The sequence below is a fragment of the Coloeus monedula genome (genome assembly GCF_965178545.1).
Source record: "Coloeus monedula genome assembly, chromosome: 22".
Lineage (NCBI taxonomy): Eukaryota > Metazoa > Chordata > Aves > Passeriformes > Corvidae > Coloeus > Coloeus monedula.
Window position 1 is genome coordinate 6692492 of NC_138802.1, and position 26034 is coordinate 6718525.

General features: G+C 48.1%; 1 protein-coding gene across 1 annotated transcript in view; it reads left to right on the forward strand.

Moving 5' to 3' along the window:
* Positions 1–22948, forward strand: part of TMCO4 (transmembrane and coiled-coil domains 4) — a gene marked incomplete at its 3' end in the record, with an annotated part of 43041 nt that extends 20093 nt beyond the window's left edge. The window contains exons 6-13 of the mRNA XM_082295616.1: positions 296–439; positions 932–1051; positions 2382–2546; positions 3030–3166; positions 4639–4723; positions 8323–8440; positions 11305–11422; positions 22616–22948. Coding sequence (XP_082151742.1) covers positions 296–439; positions 932–1051; positions 2382–2546; positions 3030–3166; positions 4639–4723; positions 8323–8440; positions 11305–11422; positions 22616–22948 — 1220 coding nt within the window. The remainder of the gene's footprint in view (positions 1–295; positions 440–931; positions 1052–2381; positions 2547–3029; positions 3167–4638; positions 4724–8322; positions 8441–11304; positions 11423–22615) is intronic.
* Positions 22949–26034: the final 3086 nt, after the last annotated feature.

Here is a 26034-nt window from a genome sequence, read left to right on the forward strand (position 1 = left end):
TCTGAAATCAAAAGTGTGAGATTAGATCAATGTTTCCTGAGCAAATAGAGCACAGCTCACCCCAGATCACCACACAATGTTCCTTTGACTTTGAAATGATTCTTCATTTTTACTGAAGTCAGGCAAAGGATTTGGGCAGAGATTCAGGGCCTGGGAAGGGTCTCAGGAAGCCCCTTTATTGGACATGCAAAAAGCTCTTCCAGCAGGAGTATCAGCATTCTCCCAGCACAGGGAAATGCCTGCCTGGGGTTTCTAAGGGGTAATAGTTTGGTGATATCTCTTGTTGCATCTTCAGGTCTGACAGGAGGCCTGGCTGCCCCTCTGGTTGCTGCGGGAGCTGCCACGATCATCGGGAGTGCTGGAGCAGCTGCTTTAGGATCAACTGCTGGGATTGCTGTCATGGCATCCCTTTTTGGAGCAGCAGGAGCTGGTCTTACTGGTAAGAGAGTGACCACACCATTCTCAGGCACCGAGGTACAGGATCATGTCTGCAAAAGCACAGTTAGTGACCCCACTGAGCTCTCTGCAGAGCAAGGGAAGCAACTGGAGGTGTAATCTGTGAGATTTTTATGTCACTGCTGATTAAGGTACTCTGTAGCCCCTGGTGACCAAACAGGGAAAGAGTATTTGGTGTGTGGTTAATGAAGGACATACAAACTTGCTGCTTTGGGTTAGAAAGATGCTGCCATGGAGAAAAGCAGCTGTTACAGCAAAAATCCCCCTCGGCTAGATTCCCTCAGATCAAACAAATTCAGAAGGATCATGTTGGCTCCTTACCAAGCTGTAAGTAATGCATGGACTGACTGAGGGTTTTGAAAAGAAAAAAAACCCTCTCCAGGTTACCCAATTAATTCCTTAACGAACTCTGTTAGCAGAGTGTGTCCTTTCTGTGCCATCTCTGAGCCGTGTGTTTCTTCCTGGCTGTGTGTAGGATACAAGATGAAGAAACGTGTGGGAGCCATAGAAGAGTTTGAATTCCTCCCACTTACTGAAGGGAAGCAACTCCACATCACCATAGCAATCACTGGATGGCTGTGCACTGGCAAATATGGTAAGAACATGATGAGGAAACAGAGAGGACCTCAGAGAGCCATGGCTGTGTCCCACTTCAGGCTGTGTCCCACTTCAGGCTGTGTTTGTGCTCACGAAGCAGCATGTCTGCCCCACATTTCCATGGCATGGTGACTAAACCATGTCAGTTGTCACCATAAGACTTTGCAGCCCAATCTGCAATCCCAGGCAAACAGAGGCAAAGAAGAGGGCATTAAGTTGGTAGTGATAGCAGGACTGGGAGCAGCCGCAGCAGGATTGTTTCTGTTAGGAACTGTTGGAAGGTTTTGCCAGAAAAGGTCTGTTTGGGAGATGATTGCCAGCACTAGTACAAAATGTCTCCGAGACCTTATGTTTATCCTCCAGGAATTAACAGAAAACAGTGTGGTTTTGCTCTCTCTGTATCTGCCAGCTAATGAGGTTTATTGGCAAGAAAGTTCTGTCAAGTCAATCCTGTTAAGCACCGCACTCTGGAGGTGACTTACAGGGGAAACCTTGAAAGGTCTGTAGTGCTTTATTTTCCAGTGTAGCTTGTCATATAAAATATGTCACCTGTCTGCTGATGTGCAACCTGACTGAACAGCTGCCAGTTCACTGAGAAGCACCATAATTAACTCTGGATATCATTAACACAGAAGGATGTCTCACCCTGTCGCTTGCCAGGCTGCAGTTTGCTGTCACAGGGAAGTTCCTTTCACTTTGCAGTGCTGGGCTTTGGCTTCTCTCTTCATCTGCTTGCCAGAGGTCCAAATCCTCAGGGCTGGAGGGCTCCCAGGCACGGTTAGAGAGGCAAGTGTGTCCCTCCAGGAACCTTTTTGTGTCTGTTTGCCCTTAAAAGGGAGTTAACAGATGACACACATTCTTCTTCCATAACTAGCAATCTGCTAGGATGTTTTAAAGAGCAAAACTAGGGTTGTCATCCATTTTCCTCCTTACAGCAGTGTCTGTAGTGTGTGTACACACTCCTTCAGACAGAGGAACTGAGGACAGGAATTTTATGCAATTTGCCACTTTGTGATTTTGGAGTTGCCAGTAGCTGCCAATCCATGTGTCCCCAAATATGACAGTCCACTGTGGGAATCTTGTGTCACTTCGATCAGCAGCTGCCTCAACCTGCCTGCATTGTTTGGGGAAGGAAGAGTGTGGGAAGGCTTTTAATAAATTAAGATGACAATTCTGCTCTGCCCTTCAGTGTTGATCTGTCGTTAATAGCATTGCCAGAATATTCCAGTGTCCTGCAGGTTCTATTCCGATCCTCTCTTGGGCTCCTCTTGCCAGGAATCAGCCATTGTGTTCTCCAGACATGAATTCCATCTTTGCACCTTTCCCAGGGAGCTTCACAGCCCCGTGGAGCAGCATGTTGCACTCAAGTGAGCAGTACTGCCTGGCCTGGGAATCCAAGTACTTGATGGAGCTTGGCAATGCCTTGGATTCCCTGCTGAATGGTTTTGTGAACATGATGGCTCAAGAAGCCCTAAAATTCACTGTCTTGTCAGGTAAGAAACTAAATTGTATCACATCTGATGAGTGGCTCTTGGGCAGTTTCACTGTTAGAGGATCTTTCCTGAAGAAGGAATGTTTTGGAGGAGGCAGTGCTGGCACTGCCCAGAAGAAGTGACCTGAGAAGTGACCTCCACCACACCTGTAATTTAGCTGTGCTTTCCTGGACTTTCCTGCTGAGCTGCTGTGTCATTGCATCATTCAGTTAAAGTTACAGCTGGAAACACCTTCCTTCACGTGTGACTGTTCATTTCTCCATGTTATCACACCGTTTACTGCTGTACAGAAACACACAGGTTACACTCACCCCCCCCTGCCAGAACATCAGATTCTTTCTTATCTTTAGTCCAGCAAAGCTTTTCTCAGCACAGCTATTGGGAAAGAAGAGCTGGAAATGACAAAAGCTGCTAGGCTTAGCTTTTAACTTCAGTGAACTCTCTTGATTTTGGTGTTTTCTAAGGAACCTCTGTGTGTTGCAGGGATTGTGACAGCCTTGACTTGGCCAGCATCGCTCCTGACTGTTGCCAGTGTCATTGACAACCCCTGGGGAGTGTGTCTGCATCGCTCTGCTGAAGTGGGCAAACACCTTGCACACATCCTGCTCAGCCGACAGCAGGTGACCAGCCAGAATTATCCAGGAATTATGGCTGGGAGGGAATTGGCCCAGGGGATGAAGGTTGATAGTCATGCTGGTTACATGGCATCTTTCATGGGAGACAAAAATTAATAAAACAAAAACTCAGTGCTGCATGAAGGTGACCAGCAGATATCTGGCTCACTGGGGAAAAGGAGGAAGTCCCAAGTGGATCAGAGAAATCCACTTGAGATTTGTTCCATTTAACCTAAAGCTTTTCTAAATGAGGAAGACAAGATCCAGGACATAAATGATCAGTGACTTAACCATGTCACAGCCAGGCCCACTCACCTAGTGGAAGTCAGAGAGCAGGAAGTGAGGTTGGGTGAAAAGGAAAGGAGAATACAGAGTTTTAAAAATATTTATTGATCATTAAGAGGCACCAGCAAAACAATGTGAGAGAAAAGTGGGTGGCAGCCAACGCCCAGTGAGCCGTGGCTTTGCCTGCAGAGAAGGGGAATGGGCTGGTGTCTGACAGAAGTGACGGAAGTCTCTCTGAAAAAGCTTGAAAAAAGACATTTCTGCCCCTCAAGAGCCTGCCATCATTTGCTGGCCCAGCACTGGTTTTTGCTGGCCACATGTTTGTCTCACACTAGTCACTGTTGATTATAGAGGAGCCCGAGGGGAGCCGTGGCCCCAGAGCTGTGTGTCCCAGCAAGGTGGAACAGCAGAGGAGGAACAAACTTGGTTTCTCGTGAGAATCCAATCCTAGAGAGCTCAATAAACTTTATTTCATATAAGCCCTTTGTTTCGCTCGGGGGCATTTGTTCCTGCCTGTTAAGCATTTGCTGTTGTGAAAACACACATTCCAGTGTGCTGGAAAATCTAAAACTAGTTAATGTGATGTCTGGGGTGTCCATCACACACCTGCTCCCTGCATATTACAAACACCATTTTTCATTGATGTTAGGATTAGGTTCCCTTTGATCTTACAGAAAATCTTATTAGGCTATTCAAAATAAAAGCTTAGAGCTTAAAAGCCCCATCATTTTTTATAACCATCGCATGGTGCTGCTGTCACTCAGCCTGAAATCAGGACGTGGTCAGTATTTTTGTGTTACAGCTTCTTCTTCTGTTTATTGAAACATTTCTAGGAAAATTTTGTTCCTTGAAGAAAGTTTTCATTTGGAAATTTCAAACCAGTGACAGCATCTGTTTTGGTTCTGTTTGAAACATCTGCTTTGTTGTAACTGCTGGTCATGAGATTTTTTTTCGGTTGATTTTCTGAAGATCAAAACATACAAAATACTTGGATATGTAGAATTCTCCATATTGAACTGGGCATGACTCTGAGGAGACCTGATCCCTTTGAAACCAACCAAATCACTCCAGTGTTTCAAAGGTGATGCACAAGCAGGTGCTCTGTGTCTCAGGCTCTTGGGGATCCCAAGCCCAGTCTCTCTTTCCAGAGAAAACACCATTTGATGGCATTTTTTCCTTTCCTTCTTTCTCAGGGCCAGAGACCTGTCACACTGATTGGCTTCAGCCTGGGTGCCAGAGTCATTTACTTCTGCCTGCAGGAAATGGCTCAAGAAAAAGGTAAAATTCACCTTCTAACCTTTTTTCTTTTATTTTCCTTACTCCTGATGGAGAAATTTTTCTTCCAAGAGGAAGAACACAGCTTGGCTCTTTTAGGATAGGACAAAAACAAACAAAAAAAGAGGTTTAAATGCCTTTGGAGTCAAATTCTGCTGTCATTTCCCCCAGTCCAGCAGATGAAATCCACTGTCTTCACTTGAGGGGTTCCAGTGGGTCACTTTGGTCTGTAAACAACAAGGTGACATCTGTGATCAGTCTGGAGCTGCCCACACACTGCCTGATCCCAGCAGAGGGATTTGCCTTTCTTGGGAGCTCTCTGCAGCTCTCGTATCTGATTCCCTGAGTCCTGCCTTCCATTTAAGTCGCTGAAATGCCACTGTCATCTGCTATTTTCATGGTAATTTTCCCCCAAAGTCAAGTATAAAACCATCTGTCAATTTATTACCCATTGTGGTTCTGTTTATTAATAGATTCTATTTTTAATTTAGGAAAAAAAGAAGAGTAAAATCATTATGATCAGTTGATGGAAATTGTATCTTGGAGTTGAGTCAGCAGTGAGTGTGTGCAGCCTGCCTTCCCCCCACGTAGCAATTTAACTCATTAACCATTTAGCTTCACAATAAATCATGAATAGGGAATTTTATAAGGGAAATGTCCAGTAAAGTCCAAGTAAGTGGGTCAAGTGAGGATGGAGAAGGTCAGCACTGACAGCTGTGTGCCAGAACTTCACTTCTGGTTTAAAATGGAAGTCCTCAAATACAGGAATTCTGTTCTCAAAATAAATCTAATCAAATCCAGAATGAGCCTAACGGAGTTACACTGGTGCCAGCACCCAGATCCTAATCTGGCCCTAGATCTACACTTTTTGTGTCCTGAGGATGCCAAGGGCTGAGGTATTTCCAGGCTTTTATTTCAGCCTGCAGACTCTGGAATAACACGAGCCCATAGCTTAGGAGGGAAATCCTTAGGGGTCTGGAAGGTTGGCTGCCACTCCAAAGAAATCCAAGTATCATGGTGATGTATCAGAGCAGCTCCCACCATACACTGATTTTTCAGTTCCTTAATTGAGTTCTGAAAGCTGAGCTGTTTGTGAGATGAAAAGCAGCATGTTTAGCACAGATTGCCAAGGCGTTCTTCACAGGCACATTCCAGAGCAAGCCACAGAAGGAATGGAGCTGGGACCTGGGACAGCTGAGACTGATTTGGGTTTGGACTTGGATGTCTCACACGAAAGGATCACACGGCCCTGTCATGCAGGGCTCTGTATCCAGATGGCAGTGGCATTTCTGAGGACAAATAGCAGATGATGGATTGGCCAGTGAAACACCATGGCAGGGACTCAGACTCTGTTCAAATGCTTCTCTGCAAAGCAATGCAATAACCTTTGGATATTTCATCACGGATGACTTTGGGAGCCAGAGCTCAGCAGGTTTCCAGAAAATGACATTATGGCAGAAGCTGGAGTAAATGAGCCATCAGAGACATGTTACTGCGTGGGAAGATCATTGCTCTGATTTCTTCATCGTGATTCCCATGCATTTTAATAAATAATTAGCAATTTAGAAAACGAATGCAAATTGAGAATGGCTGTTACCACCAGAGCCTGAACCTTGAAACCCAGCTCTGTGTGACAGGAGTGAGGTGTCACACACTGGGTGTTTGGTACTGATCACAGCTCCTGTGACCAGTACCCCGCTGGGCTGGGATCCCTGCTGTGCTCAGGTGTTGGGAGTGCTGCTGCCAGCTCTGCCCTGGAACATCTGTACACAGCCAGAGCTGAGTTCCAGCCCTCTTCTCTGTCCAGTCAGGACTAACGTGCTGAGGTACTTTCCCTTTCCCAGTGAGTTGCATCCCAAGGGCACAGCAAGGCCCAGCTCCCAGGATTGGTTATGGTCTCTGGAACAGCTTCTTTCTTCCACACCTTTTCTGGAGAAATCATCTTAATCAGGTTTTAATTTTGGCCTGGCATTCTCACTCTGTTCCCACCTGCTTGGACTTGATTGGAAACTTTCTTTTATAAAACTCCTTATTCATTAGCCACTCTCTGTGAGGTTAAATGGTTAATGAATTAATTTTTTTCCACTGCTTTTGCAGACTTTATTGTTCTTCATAATCTAAAAGATTTACAAACTGTGAAATACATTTCATTTATCTCGAGCCTCAGCTGCTCTGCAGGCCAGTGATCTGTTCCCAGGTTTCTATCCTGTCAACATTCAAAGAAAATGAGCATTTTGCAGCCAAGGCTAAACGTTTTTTTTTGTTGTTCTGAGCAAGCAATAATCTGGACAAAGGACTGGAGAAACAAAAGCTTCCAACACCTTGCCTAAAAATTCAGGATCCTGATGAATTAGCTGTTTGTTTATTTGGTTGGCTTACACCATGGCCGTGGAATTTAGAACCTTGGTTGGAACAGGCTTTCCCATTAGTAAGGCTCTGGGTTTCCTTTTGATTGCCCATGATTAAGGGAACAGGGCTTTATTGCTCACAGATTAGACTCACAAAACTGAATTGCTCTTTGCTCTCTTTGATTGGTGAAAAATTTGCTCTGCAATAAGAAATAATTCCAGGAGAGCTCATTTGGATTTGTCAGGCACCGGGATTTTCACCATGGAGAGGGATCCAGGCACTGCAGGCAGCTCCAATCCTTTACTGCTTTCAGGGAAAGGAAGCTAAGTGATTTACATTTGAAAAGTCTACCCAGGCAGCACCTCTCCCTCAAATGTTGGGTTTAGCTCAGGTCTGGGGAGCCTGGTCTCCTACAGGTGCAGGGCATGGATTTGGAATGTTATGCTCACGAGTCTTCCATTTAACTCTCTTTACAAAGATTTATGGAAGATACTGATATATTGTTCAGCAGTTTAGGAGAAGTAGCAGAGCTGCCCAATATTTCTCATTCCGTCATTATTTCTCCTGAAATTGCCCAGCTGCAGCTCTCTGATAAGCGAGGAAGATTTATTATGCTTAAAAGTCAACATTGCTGTTCAGCAAATCAGGCCCTGGGCATTCAGGTTACAGCAGAAGGAAATCAAACCAGTCTGATAGATCTTCACTGTGCATTGGCAAGTGCCTCTGTTGTTGCTACTTCCAAATCAATATTAACAATTTGGGATTTTCTCTTGCATGTTCAGGTCATGTTTTTCATAGAATCAGCTGTGGGAAGGGTTCCTCATGCTTCACGTATCACAACATTTGCTCACTCTGTGGGATCTCAGACCCTTTCACCTGTTTCAAAGCTCTGTGCTCACATCAGTGAGCCTGCAGAAACCTTTCCAGAGGTTTCCGAGCTTTTCCAGAGGTTTGCTGCTTGAACAGCGGCTTCCTGGGCAGAGGCCAGGCCATTTCTCCCTCCTGCCATCAGCCTGGTCCTTTGCACTGTCTGAGGATCTTGATTTTTCACATTTACTAACTCCAAGTGATCTGTGGACACTTTACATGTATACAAAGTTGTATTTATGATCCTCCTTTCCAGTGTTCCTGTCTTTCAAATTGAAGCCACTGAAACAATGGTTTTTCTGTAGCACACATCTGAACACACTTCATGTAAGAATATCTTCTGATCCATCTTCTAAATCCGAGCTGTTCTGCTTTCACCTTAACAGACTCACAAGGGATCATTGAAGACGTCGTCTTACTGGGAGCTCCAGTGGAAGGAGAAGCCAAGCACTGGAAAGCTCTCAGCAGAGTGGTGTCGGGCAGGATCATAAACGGCTACTGCAGGTCAGTGTGTGCTCAGTGCCCGGCCTCGTTAGCCTGGGAATGGTTTGGGCTATTTACCCCTTTCAAGCACCTTGTGAGTGCTGGTGAGGACATTGATTCAGCAGTGCCAGAGCCTCATCCCTCCAGGCCTCTCCCTCAGATCCACTGGAGATAACAGCTTCAGGAGACACTTGAAGGCTGTTTGACCCAGCGCTTGGCTCTTTGTGACACCGGAAGCCCAAGCAGGTCCTGTTCATAGAGGGATCCTAAAGCTGAGTCAGTGTGTTTGTGTGTGTAATCTGGTATGTTCTAAAGCCCCTTTAAATCTCAGCTTTATGTGAAGGACTATAAATACAGCAGTTAAGTTTGCTGACTTAAAGAATGGGAATTAGAATCTATAAAAGCTTTAAGATGCAGTTCACTTGTGGCTGCTTATAGGGAACAAGATGTGAAAATCACAATGGAAGGGAAGGAGTTCAAGCAAATTGAAGGTTTTTATATCTGGACTGGGTTTCTGGTCAAGATAGTCCACATGAACAAGATACGTAACTTACAGGGGAAGAATAGCTGGAATAGCTGTAGCAAATTTAGTAAGGATGTGAAAGAATACAAAGATTGCCTTCAAAACAAATACCAGCCTTTTAAAACCACATTTAAAAACATTTTAGAAATAAAAGCAGACAACTGTTGTGCAGAGTTGTGGGAGCTGCTGGGTGAGAAGAGGGAGGTTCAGAGGTCTGAAACAGCTGAAGCAATCTCAGAAAAGCTATTAAGTATTCAAGTGACAGCTTCAAACCTAATGACTATGTCTTGGAAGATAATTGTGGCAGGAACACTGCTTACCAGCACAATTAGATAAGGGGAAATTAAAACCAAGGAATGAAGCAGGGAAGACTAAGAGCATGGGGAAATAAATTGAGAAATAACCAGGCAAGAAGATTAGTGAAGAACCTGCAAGTCAAGACAGTTTATAAAGCTGTGAGCCCTCGGGTCAAGGACAGCTGAAAATGCTGCTGGCGTTTTCCATGCACACATCCATATGGATGTCTACACACATACATGGAAGGTGGGGAAGTATTGTCTTACTGTGCTTCTAGCAGAGTGTTCTAACTCAGAAAGAGGAATTAAATCAATGATTTAAAAGTATTCAAGGTTAAAACAACAAATTATCGATCCCATCTCTCAGCTAGGCTGGAAATTGTTGCTTTTGTCCTCTTTGGATCCCAGGATTTTCAGGGATGTTGGATGTAAACACCACTTGCAGTGTTTCTTCATGTGGCATAAGGAAAAGCTGCCTCCCTGGGAGTGCTCTGACTTCCTCCAAGAAGCCATAAATGATAGAAATCATTGCATATAACTGAGTTTACCCAGAAAATATTGTTCCTCCCTGTGTTCTAAATTTCTAAAACTAAATTTCACTGTAAGAAGCTCAGTGTATCCATTTCCTGGAACACACACACACACACAAAAGATCTTGTTACAGTTTCTAAGCCTGCCTGGCTGTTGGAATAAAATACAGTATGTGTGTGTCACATGTAATAGGGGCTATTCAGGTAACATGAGGGGCAGCTAGAGGAGGGAATTGAGAGATATGGGTAATTTCTGTGAGGATTGAGGTATGGGAGAAAGATTATACAAACATTGTGTAGTAAGGCCTCACCTGATTGTGATTTCTCTGGTCTCTCGCTTGTACAAAGGGTGGCCTCGTTCTGTCACTTCAGGATTAACTCTATTTAGGTTGGATGAATTACACTGGATAGAATTCCTGTAAGATCAGATTTTAGCCCAGCTGTTGAGCTTCAGTCCTTGTTCTTCTTTGGTTTTGGAATAAAGGGACAGGGCAAGTGAGCCCTGTCAGCTGTCGGAGCTGTCCCCTCCCACTTAACAGCAGGGTTACAAATTCCCAGGGGGAAACCTCACCCAAATCAGTTGGACTGGCTCAGCTTTTGAAAGAACCCACGCCTGAGCAACGTGGATGTGTTGTAAAGGTTTTACTTACAACTCCTAGTGTGGATTATTTGGGAGTAGCCAGGAATGGGCACCTGTGCAGGAGCATTTCTCCTGCTGCCATCACAGAGCACAAATCCCACTCATGTCCCACTTCAGTCTGCTCTATAGAGCACTGTGGCATTTCAGTGCCCAGATTTTATGCTGTTGCTCAGCACAGAAGAGTTTTGTGTTTCCTTCTCTCCTCATGCCATGGTCTACCCTGAAACTGTCACAGTGACTTATGGCACTGCTTTAGAGTGGGAGCAAACTCTTCCTAGTTCTGTCACTGAAGCCATGTATTTCTACAGTACCTATAAATCAGGAGCACTCCCAGGAGCTTCACGGTCAATATTTATGTCACAACATCAGTGTTGTAGGTCTCATCACCTTTACAGCTTTATGGGCCGGAGAACCTATCAGTACATGGAAAAGATGAAATACGTCAATATGCGATCCCTAAGCAAACATAGAAATAAACAGAAGGGTCAGATTTTTAAACTCCCTGCAGGTAAAGAGACTACACCCATGGATCAGCATTCAGTTCAGGCTTACACCCCTGTGTCCCAGGAACCTGCCCTGAATCCAGCAAGTGATTCCTGGTGTGATTCCTACATCACACAGACCTGCAGCAGGTCTTGCTCCACACATCACTGTGCTTCCCAGCCCTTCCACTCTCCTCATGGTCTGAGTAGTAATGCACTGGAAGTGTTCAGGTCAGGTTGGATGGGGCTTGGTGCAACCTGGTCTAGTGGAAGGTGCCCCTGCCTATGGTAGTGGGTGGAACAGGATGAGCTTTAAGGTCCCTTCTAACCCAAACTGTTCTGGAATGGAATTCTTTGATTCCACATTGCATTGGCTGGGCAACAGGATTTATTCCCACTCTTCTCTGCTTCTAGGGGGGACTGGCTGCTGAGCTTTGTTTACAGAACTTCCTCTGTCCAGCTCAACGTTGCAGGCCTCCAGCCAGTCGACCTGGACGACAGGAGGATGGTGAACATGGACCTTTCCTCTGTGGTAGGTTCTCATATTCTCATTTTTTCTCCATCATCCTTTGCCTGCAGCACTGTAACACCACACTCACCATGCAGGGGAAGCTGGGGACTGAAGAGAGCCCCTCCAGGTACACTGTCCCTCTTTCCTGTCTTTGAGGGAACTCTTACCCACACTTCCCTCTGGGTTTTGTTGGCCCAGCTAGCACTCAGCATTGAGCAAAACAATGAGAATCTACCTCTCCTGTTGGATATGTTTGGGGGTTTTGGTTCCAACATATCTCATACTGGAGATAGAAAATGCTGTACTCCTCAAGAAGGGCCTTGCTGTCACAGAGTCATGGAATGGTTTGGGTTGGAAAAAGCCTGGTCCCAGCCCCTGTGAGTGTGGATCCGGGGGAGGTGGGATCAGCAGCTGGAAAACGTGGATCTCAAACACGCGCCTGCACGACAGGTGCAAGCCACTATCTTATCTTGGTGGAGCCTTCCACACTGCTCAGGTTCATCCAGGGGCAGGCTCCTGGCCCTTGTACCTTGGTCCCTGGGGCTGCAGGAGCCGGAACTGGTTTGGAATTACAGAAGCTCTGTGATAGCAGCAATTGGTTTGCCAGGTCTTGCTGCCTTTTTGGAGTGTGTGTCTCCAGGAAACAGGGAGAGAGTATCACTGGTATATCTGGGAAACATTCAGCTTCCTCAAAGCTATCTGGTGTCATTAGTGATAAGCCACTGTTGGAACATCTGGCAATATATCTAAGCAATGTTCAACTCGATTATCTTAAACTCATCACCAGGTTGCTGTCTCTTCCACAGAAGAAAAAGGAGAACTTATTTGTGTATCTATATCCAGGGCAATCTTGGACGTGCCATCATGTTTTTTCCATATCTTAATGTTTTAATTCATTGTTTACTCTCTGCAAACTGGAAGATGCTCAGCACAAAGCTCAGGATATTTCCATGGTCAGTGTTCCTGCGGTGACTCTTCTTCCCAAATGTCCCCACAACCTGGCAGGGACTGTCAGTGTTGCTCTGGAGCTAAAGGCACTTTGAAGAGCTTTCAGATTTTTTGGAGCACCAGCTTGCTGAGCCTATAAATACCCAACTGTTCTCAGCTCATTTCATTCATGATAACTGAGCTCTGCACAGCCCTTGGCAGCACATGCAGGGCTTGGTGCTGAGCGGAGAGAACAGACACTTGGAGGAACAAAACAGGGGCTTCCCAGGAGGAGGGGGTTTAGTGGAGGCTTTTAAACATGGTCCATGCATCTTTGCATCTCTCTGGGCTGTCAGCATTTCCACACACTCCCACATCCATTTTCTCACCGTCCCCAGAGCTGCCAGTACTCATTTGCTCTCTGACATCTGTTGCTGGCATGAAAATGGCCCAAAATGCCAGGTGGTGGCACTGGGGTGACATTTCCTGTCAGTCAGTCCATGTCACCCGTGTCTTTCTGGGTTCTCTTCAGAGACCCTCCTTTTAATGACCCTCTGCTTCCTGAAGCATGAAACCCCCCAGAGCCCTGCACACTTTACCCTGCCTGGATCACAGCAGCTTCTCCATTCCCCTCAGAGGAGCAGGATTTCCATTTCAGCTGAATGAGTAACGTCTGCAGAGCTGCTCTCTGCTCATCTCCCAGAGCTGTGTGTCTGCATCCCGGCTGCCTGGTGCCGGCAGTCAGTCCCAGTGCTGCTCTCCTTCAGAAGGAATTGACACTTCCTTCATCTCACTGCAAAGCTTTGGCGGGGGGAAATGTATATTAAGTAGGTGTCATTGCCTTGATCCATTTTCCAGACCATGGGAGGAAATACAGTGCATTCTGAGGAACATCTTAGAAGTAAAAAGAGCAAGGATGGCTAAGGAAATATCCAGGGGCAATATTTTTTAAAGTGGCAAGAAAGCAAAGATGGATTTTGCTGCAAGTACAGTGCAGTAGCATAACAGAAAAATACACATTGATATTTAGAGGTATGTAGAGATACAGGTGTTTATGGAGACCAGCTGCATCCCTGCACATGCCCTTGTTGGAGGTCCCTGTGAGTGTCCTGCCAGGAGAAGGACAAGCTGTGATAGAAGAATAAAGGGTAGCTGATGCAAAAGTGCTCGGCAGGAAAATATTACAAGGGCAGCATCAGTATTTTTGGCATCTGCCAGTCCATCCATAATGAAAACTGGACTGGATCCAGACAGTTTGGTTCTCTCTGCTGTGGTAGCTCCAGAATCCTCAAATGAGTGGAGGATTAGGAGCCCTCAGTATAAACAGGAATTCACCTCCGAGGCCTCCATCTCATGTCTCTCTTGATTAGTGTGGTTTTTATCTGACTGTCAGTAAAAAAGCAGAGAGAAAAATGTCCTCCCACTCAGCAAACACAGTTATAAAATCCTTCCTCATGGTTACAATGGGGCTGATTTATTCCGTGGATTTATTTGACAGCACCTGTTAGAGACCAAGGAAGTCGTGGAGCTGCAGGGGATTATCCTGATTGCTGTTTGTTCCCAGGGGAGTTTGTTCAGTGCAATCTGAATTAACATTTGAATATTGCACAACTGCTCAAGGAGCACCTTCAGGGAGGCTCAGGAGTCAGCAACAAGTCAGGAATGGGCAGTTTCACAGCAGCAGAAATCAGGGGTGAACTTGCAGCTTTAGAGGCAGTGGGAATGCGTGGCTGGAAGTCTGGTGGAGAGCAGGGATGGATCATAGAATCCTGGAACTGGTGAGGGGGGAAAGCTCTCAAGAGAGCACTGAGGCCAGTCATTCCCCCAGCACTGCCAAGGCCACCACTAACCCATGCCCCCAAGTGCCACATCCACATGGCTTTTAAATCCCTCCAAGGATGGAAATTCCATCCTTGCCCTGTGCCAGGGCTGAACAGCCCTTTCCATGGAGAAATTTTCCCTAATATCCAATCTAAATGTCCTCTGGCACAGACTGAGGCTATTTCCTCTTGTCCTCTCACTTGTCACTGGGAGAGGAGACCAACCCCCACCTGGATCCCCCCTCCTGTCAGCTCTCAGAAAAGGGACCAAAATTCCCATTATGAGGGGAGACAGATTCAAGGCAGCCAGGTACATCAATACCATAAGCAGATGGAAAGTCTGAATTTTGTGAAATCCAACTGACTTGGCACTTCTGTGAGTCAGGCTTTTTTCCTCCAAACACATTAAATTGTGTTTTTTCCCACTGTATTCCAAAGACTTGCAGCAAAGAATTAATTGTGGTTACAAAATGCAGATTCATTAAGAGCCCTGGGGAGTTGGAAAGGCAAAAAAAGGTTGCCGGTGTGTCATTACTCCTTTGTTTCTCTTGTTCCCAGTGAGCAGCGTCACCTCCCCAAGGGCAGGATCAGAGGAACAAGGGCTTGGAGCAGAACTCGGCTTCGGGCAGCAGCCTGGAGGAGCTGGGAGAGCTCCTCTCCCATCAGGGGGACATGCAGGGCTTTGTAGAAACAATTCCATCTGTCTGTGAGGCTGTGAGGTTACAGGGATGGCTTCCACACCCCTGGAATCACCAGTGGCTTCATCTTCTGTGCTCCTTCTTGCTGTTGATTTGGGAGCTCCAAGAATCCCACGTTAAATACATATTCAGTATGTTTTTCCCTTTGGGACACAAGCAGAGGGTGCTGGCAGTGTCACTGTGTTAGAACAGAGGAAGAAAGTGAAAAAGCTTCTCCAAACAGAAAGTGCAAATGAGGCCGTTAATAACTTGCAGTTTGTTTTTGCTCTGTGGCTGACAAACCTCAAAGGCCGATGTCCCTCCTCGCTCCAGCACACACGGATTGCTCGAGCTGGATGTGCTTTGTGGGAGCCTGGGGATGTTCAGCTGCTTCTAAAGGCAGAGAGAGAACCATTTTACAGGACTCACATTTCACAAGGCTGGTGCCCAAATTCCCACGTGCCCTGCTCTGGGAACCAGGAGAGTGCCACAACTTCCTGCAGATTTACAGGAGGGATTTTCCTGTTTCCCCGTGGTGCCTGGAACACATGTGCATCCTTCCACAGGGGATTCCCACGTTATCTGCTGGAGTGTGTACGGTGTCCACAACCCCCAGCTACCCTGGGCAGGGCTGAATTCCTGGGACTGCAGCTTCTCCTTCAGAAGAGCTGAGGGGACCAAGTGCCACATTTGAGGGACTCCCAGGTGGTTCCTATTTCCATCAAACGCAGTCCAGCAGAGGAAATTCACTATTCCTTTGCAGAACCGGCAAAGTTGTGATGCCATCACGTCTTTCTCCTGTGGAACAACTGGCATCACAAATCACCTTCAATAGATTTTCTCTTCCCCCTCAGAGCACTTTGCATGTGGAAATGGGGCAGTTCCTGCACGTGCAGGCGCTGCACCCCTGTCCTTTCCTGGTTTGCAGTGAGCGGGTCTGTAGCTGTTGGCTTTGCAGGCAGCTTTCCCCGTCCCAGCCCTTCCTGGAGCAAAGCAGGGGGAGTTTTCCCAAAGTACTGTTCAGCTGAGTTCTGCAGGAATACCCACACAGAGCCCAGGCAGGTGAGTTAAGGATAGAAAATTCAGCTTTCAATTTCCTGTCTTCTGCTGGAAAACGAACGCTGATTCTGTATCATTTTTCTGCTCCCTTTGAGCTCCCTTTCTGACCTCCTCAGCTAACATGGAAACAAAATCCCAGCGCAACAGCCAATTAAAAGTGTTAATCAAGGGGAAGGCTGACTTTGCTGACACCTTGGACACGTCATGTGTTTGAGATGCTGCAATGAGAGCAGCCGAATTATTGATAGGAGCTGAATGTCACTGAAATACTACGAAGGTGTCGCTGCCCCGGTGACAGTGGGGGACGGGGAGGGCTTAAACCTGCTGCAAATCCCAGTGTGGTGGATTTGTAGGATATCACATTGCTGAGGAGAGATGTTGCACTATTCCACAGCTCTTGGAATTTCCCAAATGCCCAAGACTTCTTGTCCAGACACATTATTGCCATCAGCTCATGAGGGATGAGTCAGAACGGGTCGTTGTCCCCAAAAGCAGCAAAAACTCTTTTAGTTAACCTCAGGTGACCTTGTTTTGTGAGGTTGGGCTGAGAACCTGGTTTGCAAACAGCAGAGATGGTAATGTTTGATTTTTTGAATCTTGTGTATTCCTGGAGCAAGATCAGGAGAGGAAGGGTGACGATCCCTTTGGGTGTTACAGGAGTCACCCTCTGCTTCAGGCTGGTCCTGTTACATCCTTCTGGTTATGGACACTGAACCTCATCTCAATGTTCTCATGTGGAATCCTGAGAAATTTTCCATAATCCTGGTGTGATGAGTATGTCCAGTACTTTGGGTCACTTAGTGGCCTGCTGTGGCTCCTGGTGTCAGACACGTGGGTCCCCTAAGCCCTTTCTAGGATCATTCCAATTCCGTGGATCAATCCAGTCTTTATTTTTGGGATCTCTTGTCCTCCATGGTTCAAGACATTATGTTCAAATTATTCATCAGTGATAATTATACACACAGTTTATGCTGGGTCTTTTAAAACACTCTTTAAACCATCGAATTTAAATAATTTCTACTTGGATTAGCACTAAAAAACTGAGTATTTAATTATAGCCACCTTATAAACGAGTGGTGGTCATTGGGGAGAGCATCAACAAAAAATACTCAACAGCAGCTCCACAAACAGTTGAAAAATTAATGGAAGAGCTGTTTCCTTCAGTGGGATGGCTTGGAGGGCTTTATCTGGGAACAGAGGGACATTTGTGAAGGCATATTTCCCTTGAAACTCTTTCAAGGACTCTTTTATTAATTCAGAATATTAATTCCTAATTCTGTGCTGCCTGTTGTCACTGATGTACAGCTGCTCTCCATCTTGTCCCTTAGACCTCCAGAACTTGATTCCTCTATTTGCTCCCTGTGTTTTCTTGTTATATTCTGTATTTTACTCCTTTCTGTCATTCTCTTGGAACTGCTGGAGGTAAATTGAGAGTAAAGCTGGCAGGGATTTTCAGCAGTGGATGAATCCAGCAGAAGCCAGTGATTACTCAGAATTTTCAACACTGATCACAAAACATACCAAAGTTTGATGGAAAAAACTCTTGGAAAAAGCTCTTGCCTTGGTGTGGAATTGCCTGAGGGTGTCTGAGGGGAACACCCCTCAATTACCACCTGAGAGGTAACAATGAGGATCAATCTGTTGTGGCTGAAAGATGATCGCAGGAAAAAATTATAGTCTGGCTCAAAAAAATATCACTGCAATGAAAGGAGAATTTTTACCAGTCAAGTGAGTTTTAAAAAGAGAAGAAAAATAAGAATTGAGTGCCTTATTCTGTCCACAAGGACTGTGATTGTGCGAAGGGACAATGTCAAAGCAAAGCCTCTGAGCCTCAGCAGAATCAGTCTTTATTCCCTCAATTGTCAGAGCAGAAATAGAAACATTAAAGAGGAATAATGCAAATGGCATTGTCAGGATTTCCAAAATAAATTCAGCTCTATCAGTTCTTCCTCAAATATATTTCTATTGGTTTCTCCAGGACTGCTGGTGCCCAGGGTGCACCATTGCTGCAGGTGCCAAATTCAATTGGTGAATTGAATCCATTTCTTAATACATCCGTTTAAATTGCAGCTTCTGAATTAGTGGATGTATTCACTGTCCTCACTTTGAGAAGACATTGTTTCCTGACAATCCAAACAGAAGAATTTTATTCCTATTCTAGCTTCATTCAGCCACAGCCTGTGTCAAGGTCTGTTGAATGTTTTTGGGTTCCTGCTGTGGAATCTGCTCTGCCTCTGGATATTCCAGCTCCTCTGCCCAGGCAGCATCACGGCTTTGCCATGAGCTGTCGGAAAACTGTGGGAAACAGCCAGGACATTTTCTGCCAGGCTGAGAGTTGGGGTTGTTCATCCTGGAGGAGAGAAGGCTCCAGGGAGACCTTAGAGGCCCTTCCAAGGCTTAAAGGGGCTCCAAGAGAGCTGGAGAGGGACTGGGGACAAGGGCCTGGAGGGACAGGACACAGGGAATGGCTTCCCATTGCCAGAGGGCAGGGCTGGATGGGATATTGGCAAGAAATTGTTCCCTGTGAGGGTGGGCAGGCCCTGGCACAGGGTGCCCAGAGCAGCTGTGGCTGCCCCTGGATCCCTGGCAGTGCCCAAGGCCAGGCTGGACAGGACTTGGAGCAGCCTGGGACAGTGGAAGGTGAGCCTGCCATGGCAGGGGTGGAATGGGATGGGCTTTAAGGTCCTTTCCAGCCCAAACCATCCTGGGATTCTGTGGGTGCCCTCTGTCAGGCAGGATGTATCCAGACTTGGAATTAAGGCTTACACTGACATGTGGGAATATCTGTGACCGGAGGAGCCTGCCAGCTTGGCAGAGCTGACTGGATTTTGAGGGATAACCTGGCAGAGCTTGGGAGCCCTGCAATCCATCAGCCTGTGCCACCATTTGGGCTGTGTGGGTTCAGAGGCAGCACCCAGAATGGAAGAGTTTTTGGAAAGCAGCAGTGACATTTGAGCTTCTTCCCATCTGCACCCACAGCTCCCGGAACTGGCAGTTCAGCTCAGAGCAGGGCTGGACTCCAGTGCTTTTCCTGGACAACACATTCACTGCAGCTTTGGGAAAGGGAGAGTAAACAATACCAATACCCAGAGGGGCTGAGCTGGCTCTGCAGTTGGGTTTCACTCTGTGTGTGACACCCAGGGCAGGTGAGGGCTCCTGAAGGTGAGCTGTGATTATCCACTGAGCTCCAGAACTGCAGCTCGCTCCAGGAACTCCTTCACGCCCCATAAAATACCATCTTCTATGAAAACAGACAGTATTTGCCAAAAGGGAATCCTAAAGAATCCCCTCCAAGGTTGTTGCTGCTCCTGCTGAAATAACCAACCTCTGCAGACATGTTTGAACTTGAGGGGATCTTTTGCTGCGGAATGAAGTTGCTCTTTGGGCGTGATGGGCTCGGAACACAGTGGAATTCTCAGGTGTATGAGTGACCTGTGCATTCTCCACCACACTGCTTGCCTCCACAGTGGCTCCCTGTGAATCCGTAGGGTGTTTGGTGAGGGGGAGCAGGAGGAAGGCACAGCTGAGCTGCCCTGTCCTTCACCTGCCCGCAGGGAGCAGAGTGGGGAGGGACGCTCAGCTGAGCTCTGGCAGTTCCGCAGCCCTGCAGAGCATTTGGAGCCATGAGCACTCCTGTGTTGGCTGCTCGGGATGGGTGGAGGAGCTTTTATTGAAGGACACTGGACAGGATCTGAAGGTTTTTGGCTCTGGAGTGAGCAGTGAAGTGTTATCTGGCGGTGTCGAGCCTGTCCCTGTGACGTCCGTGTTGTAACGTCAGTGTTGTGACATCGGTGTTGTGACGGAGTCGTGTCTGTGCCCGAGTCTGTGGCAGAGACAGGATTGTGTGGAATGTCTCCCTTCTCCAGGCCCTTCCTCTGCCCTCCCCTGGGCAGCACCCCCTCCGTGACACGCTGTGCTCCTGTGGGTCAAACCAGAGAGAAGCCGGGACTCTTAATCCTCTGTATCCAACAGAAACACTTTCCTGGCAGTTTAATCCTCACAACTGATTGTGCTCAGTGACATTTTTGGTACTTTTGGGTGGATTTGGACTTGAAAACCTTTCCAAACGTGCTGAGCTGACTGGGTGATAGATCCCCCTGGGCAAAGCCATCAGTTTGTCTTCCAGAGATCCCCTGGCGCAGCATTGGAGTCCTGGGCAGCAGCAGCAGTGCCAGAGGCAGCTGGCTCGTGGTTCCAGAGAGTCAAAGCAACCATAAAGTCAAATATGGCTGGGAGAAGTCACCTAAACAATCCCAATAAACCCACCCCAGTGCTTTCCTTACAGCAAGCAGAAATGTGTTTGCTCTGGTGCCGAGGACACTCTTCCTTTTGTCCTGAAATCCCCCTTGCACTTTGTTCTGACAAGTATTAAATTAATTCTTTATTTCCCTTTAAAGTTTTTATTGACTATGTTGTAGATGTCCCCCTCCCATCACCTACCCAGCAGAGGAATTCAGACTTTCAGACTGAAAATGAAACCAGGCTATAGGGAGCTGGAATTGCTGGATTTTCCCACCAGGATGGCTTTAAACTGGCAAGGAAGTTTGTTTGCTGCTCTTTTCCTGGTGGCTCAGTGCAGCAGAGAAGAGTCCTCCCTCCTCTTACACTTCTCAGGGATTGCACTGGTCCAGCTTCATGGAATCCTCTCCTGGACAGGAGGGAGTTTCGATGGAAGAGATTCAGAGCTGCAGCTGCAGTAGGGACAGACTCTCCTGAGGTCCCAGCTTCTCTTTCAGCTGCATGAGCTCCTCAGAATGGCTCATACCCAGCATCTCTCAGGGATCGTGGTGCTCAGGGAAGAGGAATTCCCTATTGTTTTAGTGGAAGCTGCTGGATGCTGAAGAGTAATGAAAATCAGTCCTTGGGTGGCAAAGGAAATTAGTTCTCTCTGACTAATGACTCAGTAACAACAGGCTGAGAATTCCCCAGCCAGGGCAGGCAGATGATGTGACTGGAGAGGTTCTGAATGCAGCAAACCAAGAGCGTTCAGCCCCTGCTCCCAGTAACTCCAGTACCTTCCTGTCTCTCCCCACCCTGCCCAAGGCCGTGCTCATTCCTTCCTCCAGCCCCCCTGACTGAGCAGTGAAAGGGTTGTACTTTTCCAGAGGACAATGTCCACAGCTCCCAGTCCTTTTGTAGTTATTTTAATTAACTAATCTCTTCAAAACATCCAGAGCCCGTTGAGCCATCTGGACGGATTCAAGTCATATCTTTGTATTCCTGATGTGCTGAGTAAATCCTTCAGTTTGCTCCAAACCCTCGGTACAGCCAAATGTCCCCCTCCAAAGCTTCACACAAACAGCTCGGGGGGTTGGATTTGTGGTGAAAAGGTTGTCTTCAGCTTTGGGAGAGGTGTGCTGGGAACGCTGGTGCTGGCACAGCCATGAATCCCGCAGTGGTTTGGGCTGGGAGGGACCTTAAAGCCCATCCAGTGCCACCCCCTGCCCTGGGCAGGGACACTTTCCACTGTCCTAGGTTGCTCCAAGCCCCATCCAATGTGGCCTTGGACACTGCCAGGGATGGGGCAGCTGAAGGATTGCTCTGGCACCAGGCAGGAGTGAGCAGGAGATGAGCAGAGGGTCCAGGGCTGGTGTCTTTACAGAGCTCTGTGAAGTGCTCTCACCATCATCATCCCTTCCTGGAGGAGTCACCCCTGTGTCTGGGAAGCAGGAAACCTGGGACTGAGGTTATGGGTATTCTCTGCTGCAGAAATCCCCTAATTACTAGCAAGGCTTGGGAAAATAAAAGGCCAAGACAGCTCTCTGGCTGGGTCAGGAAGATTTAAACTGCTAAAAATTGGATTTACCAGAAATGCAAAATATCTGGGGATGCTGTTGGTACATCATGCGCTCGGGATACCTGGAATGGGGAAGGAGTTTCAGCCACATGGCCTTTAACATCAAGAACAATCACCTGCAAAGGAGATTTCCTCTCCTCCTGTAGCCTGATTGGAAGGGAACTTTCCAACATCCATCTCAGAAGGGGTTATCTTATCATGGAATTCATCTTATGATAAACCTGTCTGTGTTTTTACACTTACTGTTGACCTTTATTTGGTTTATAAACCCGTAACTCCCGGGCTCCCAGTTTTATACAGGGCAGGATGGATCAGTGCAGCTTCCAGCCAAGAACCTCGGCTTTGTGGCTGTGTGAGGTTTAATGACTGCATCCTAATTTAAATAAGATAATCCTGGCTTTTACAAGGCAGCTGAGGCACCTGGGCGGCACCTTTAGCAAGAGCAGGCAGCTGAACTAAGAGAACTCCCCTCCTTCCTGGGTGTCCCTCCCCAGGGCAGAGCTCCTCCTCTGACCCTCCTGGCACCCAGGATTTTGGGGGGTGGAACTCAGCCAGGTCCAGGCTTTTAAGTATCTCAGAGGAAAAGTCATCCAGCACCAGTGTGTGCCCCAAACGCTGAAGCCACTTCAGGCTGGTCAGTGGACACCTGCACTTATCCCGGTGGAATCACCACCCCTGGAAGTGCTCAAAAAACTTGTGAATGTGGCACTTGGGGACATGGGTTAGCGGTGGTCTCGGCATGATGGACTTGATGATCATAAACATCTTTTCCAACCTTAACAATTCCACGATTCTGTGATTTTTTCCGACCTCATTCTTTCCATCTGTCAGAGCCAAACCCAAGTCTCTCGGCAGTGGTAGCTGTTGGGATGAAGGACTTGGCTGAGCTGGATCCCTGTGGGTTCCCCACTCACAGGATTCTTGTTCCCTGCAGGTAAATGGCCACCTGGACTACATGAAGCAGATGGACACGATCCTAAAAGCCGTGGGCATTAAAACCAAGGAATGCCAGCCAAAAGAGAAGGGCAGTGGAAGTCTTTTTTCCCCTCAAGCCAAGAAATCCCAGCAGGCAGCCGGCAGCGAGGCTAGGGGAGAGGAAAACACCAGGAAAGAGGAGGATGAGGCTGGGGGTGAGGCCGTCCCAGCCGGCTGCGCTCACGGACAGGATTCCTCCAGCTCTGCCCTGGGAGAGCCCTCGCTGCCCTGCCTGCACTGCTCACCCAGCACGGACAGCAAGGGCCAGGCAGTGGGCAAAGGAGCAAATTAGGGCAGAGCTGCTCAGCCAGCACAAAACCCGCTGTCACAGCACATCCGTGGCACTGGGATTCCCAGAGGATGGAGCTGGCGGAGCTGCAGCTGCAGTTTGCAGCCCCTCCGGAGAAAAGCGTGGCACTGGCGTGGCACTGGATCAAAGCGTTTGGAGCAGCCGCCCCCAGGCGAGAGAGAGCTGATTCCTGCCTGAGTCTGCACTGCTCCTCAGGAATCCGAGGCAGATGCCATCCAAATCCTCGCAGGAAGCAGCTGCACCCCTCGGCTGCACCTTCCCTGCTGTGACTGGGGGAAGCAGGTGGCGCTGAGGGGATTTTAAGCAGAGGGGTTCGTTACTAGGAAATTAAAAACATTTTTCCACTGGAGATGAGTTTGGCTTGAGGATCTCAGGTGTGTTCCAGGTTCTGCCTGCCCCTCTCCAGACGGATCCGCATCCGGTCTCCGGCTCTGCTGACTGGGATGGGAAAGGCTCAGGCTGCCAGGCTTCCTTTCCCCACCTGCTGCAGGTTTGCTGCCAGGACTCGGGCACTTTCCCATCTCCAAGACTTCCCCTGTCTCCAGGCTGGGGTTGGTGGGTGTTGGAGGCCCCATTCCTGTTAGAAACATGTTTGGGACCCTGGGTGAAAGCAGCAGGAAAACCAAGGGGGTTTTGGATGGTTTATGAAAATTCCTCCCAGGCTCTCCAAGCCAGACTTTCCTTTTGTGTCCCACAGACATCTCCAGCCTTAAAAGCCCCCTCCAGACATATTTTTAATTGGCTTAGAACAAAACCAATCCTTGGCACAGGATAAACATGGATCTGTTTGATTTCTACCTCCTTCCATAACAGTGAATTGGCTCCACTCTCTTCATCCCCAGTCTCAGAACAGAGGGAAAGACACGGCTCTGCATCCCCTGCCAGCACAGCTCCAGAACCATGTGGGAATGATCCACATCTTCCATAAAAGCCCTTTTTCTGACCTGTATTGCTGCTGAGCCCCGGAAAATGCATCTGGCAGGAGCGTGGCAGGCAGGTAACCCCCCTCTGTCTGGGGCGCCTCTGGAGTTTTATGCTTTGCCACAAGGGAGGGTTCAAACTCTCCCACCCCCCATCTGGGGGGTCCTGTTGTCTCACGAGAGGAGAAACAGTGGGATTGCACCTTCCAGTTTTGGTTCACACAGGGTTCTCCCCCTCCTCCTCCCCCCTGACCCAGCAGCCACGTTTAATCCCCCCTCTCCTTCTATCCCCTTCCCGCAGACCTTACCTGCAGATTGATCATTCCTCGTGGAGTCAGACACGGCTGGGTTTGGGGGCGACGCTGTGACCTAGCAAAGCCCCATGGTTTGGATACAGTGCCTGGCAATTGCTCTCCCTAAATCCAGCAACCAGGGGGCTCAGACCTGCCCAGCTCCGGCCTGGAGCGGTGCCTCGCTGCGGAGGCAGGAGGGACCGGCTGTGGGATCCCACAGCCATTTTTTCCAGCTGGTGTTGATGCTGTTGGCTGCAGGGATGGGATGGGATTTCTCTGCTCGTGCCCGGGTTTGTCCACAAGCAAACACCAAATTAGACAGAACTGCCTGGTTGAGACAGTGAGGAATTATTGCTTTTGAATGCTTGGTTTGAAGAGGTCTCTCCCTCTCTCCCCCTCTCTGTCCATGTCCCGAGGCTGATTTGGTACCTAATAAACTTCCAGACTTCACAGTGCCTTTATCTGCTCCTTTTTAGCTGGAGTTGTAGTCCAAGCTTGTATTTATATGAAGCTATTGTGGGAAGATGCACATCTTGATCTCGGTGCTCAACACCAGCCCCAAGCTCCATCTGTGGCGAAATGCATCGAACAGTTTGAGGTTTGAACCTGTGCTCGGCATGTCCTGGTCACTCATCCCTGGCTCCCAAGGGATTTGTGGCAAATAAATGCCACGTTGGTCATACAAACTCCTGTTCAGTTCTGGAATATCCATGGGCAACGTGGAAAGAAAACTAATGAGAGTGGCCTGGTGTGTGGCTGCTTCTTCCAGCATCTCGTATCCAAGGGATGCTCTGTGTCCGTTTGGATAGCGGGGAGTTCCAGGAGCACAGTCTTGGAATTAGGCAGAAGGCTTGGAGGGACGGGGTCTAGGGAGGGCACAGCAGCCAAATGCCAGCAGAAAGGCACTTGAGGAAGAATTTAGTAAAATGATTTGTTTTATTGATTTTTTGAAGTGCCCACTTGCCACATGGCTCTGGGGAGGGGGCTGGCATTGTCATTTAAAATACAATATTCCTTTAGATTCTTATTTGAAGGGGGGGAAAAGTGTATTTTCTAATTGCATCATCGAGGACATGATGGGTTGTTGGAGGGAAGTGTGATGGTCCTGTGCCAGGAGTGGGAAGCTGTGGGATGGAGCCTGTAAGAGGAGCTGATCCCGTTACTACTGCGAGACACCCACAGAGCCGCAGTGAGTCGCACCCCACACCCCCACTGAACACCCAGAAATCGGGGCTGGACGTTCTGCACCAAATGCAGCCCCCACACTGCAGCTCTGCGTGACGAGACACGGCGGTGCCACTGAGCTGGAACGCGCTGTGTGAGGAACCTGAGACAGACGCGACTCTGGTGAGGAGATCCAGCTCCAGGAGGACGTGATGTTCCGTGGGCTGAAGCAGCCCCAAAGCTCAGTGTTCCTGCTGAAGCAGCCCCAGACCTCTCGTCCATGAGCCATAGGACGTGTTTCCAACACTCCCGTCGGTGCACTCGGAGATCTGCTGAGCTCTGTGTGTGCAAAACCAAGCCTTGGTTTGAGGTCAGGGAGATGGAGGGTCTGGAGCCCAAGGGTCAGACTCGCCAGAGATGGAAAGGCCACAGGAAGGGTTAGGGGATGGTGACGGTGAGCAAAGGAAGGATGAAAGAGAGACACAAGGCAGCTTAATTCAGCAGCAGCACCTGGCTTTGCACGGTTTGATCGTCCTTGTGACAGTGCCCGGGGCTGCCATCCCCTCCATGAGCTGCACCATGTGCTGGAACAGGCAATCTGGGAGATGGCTTGTGGCAAATCAGCTCCTGGAGGGTTTGTGTTGGGCTCCTGGGGGATCCTTCCCAGCGCACAGAGCTGCGTGTGCCGCGC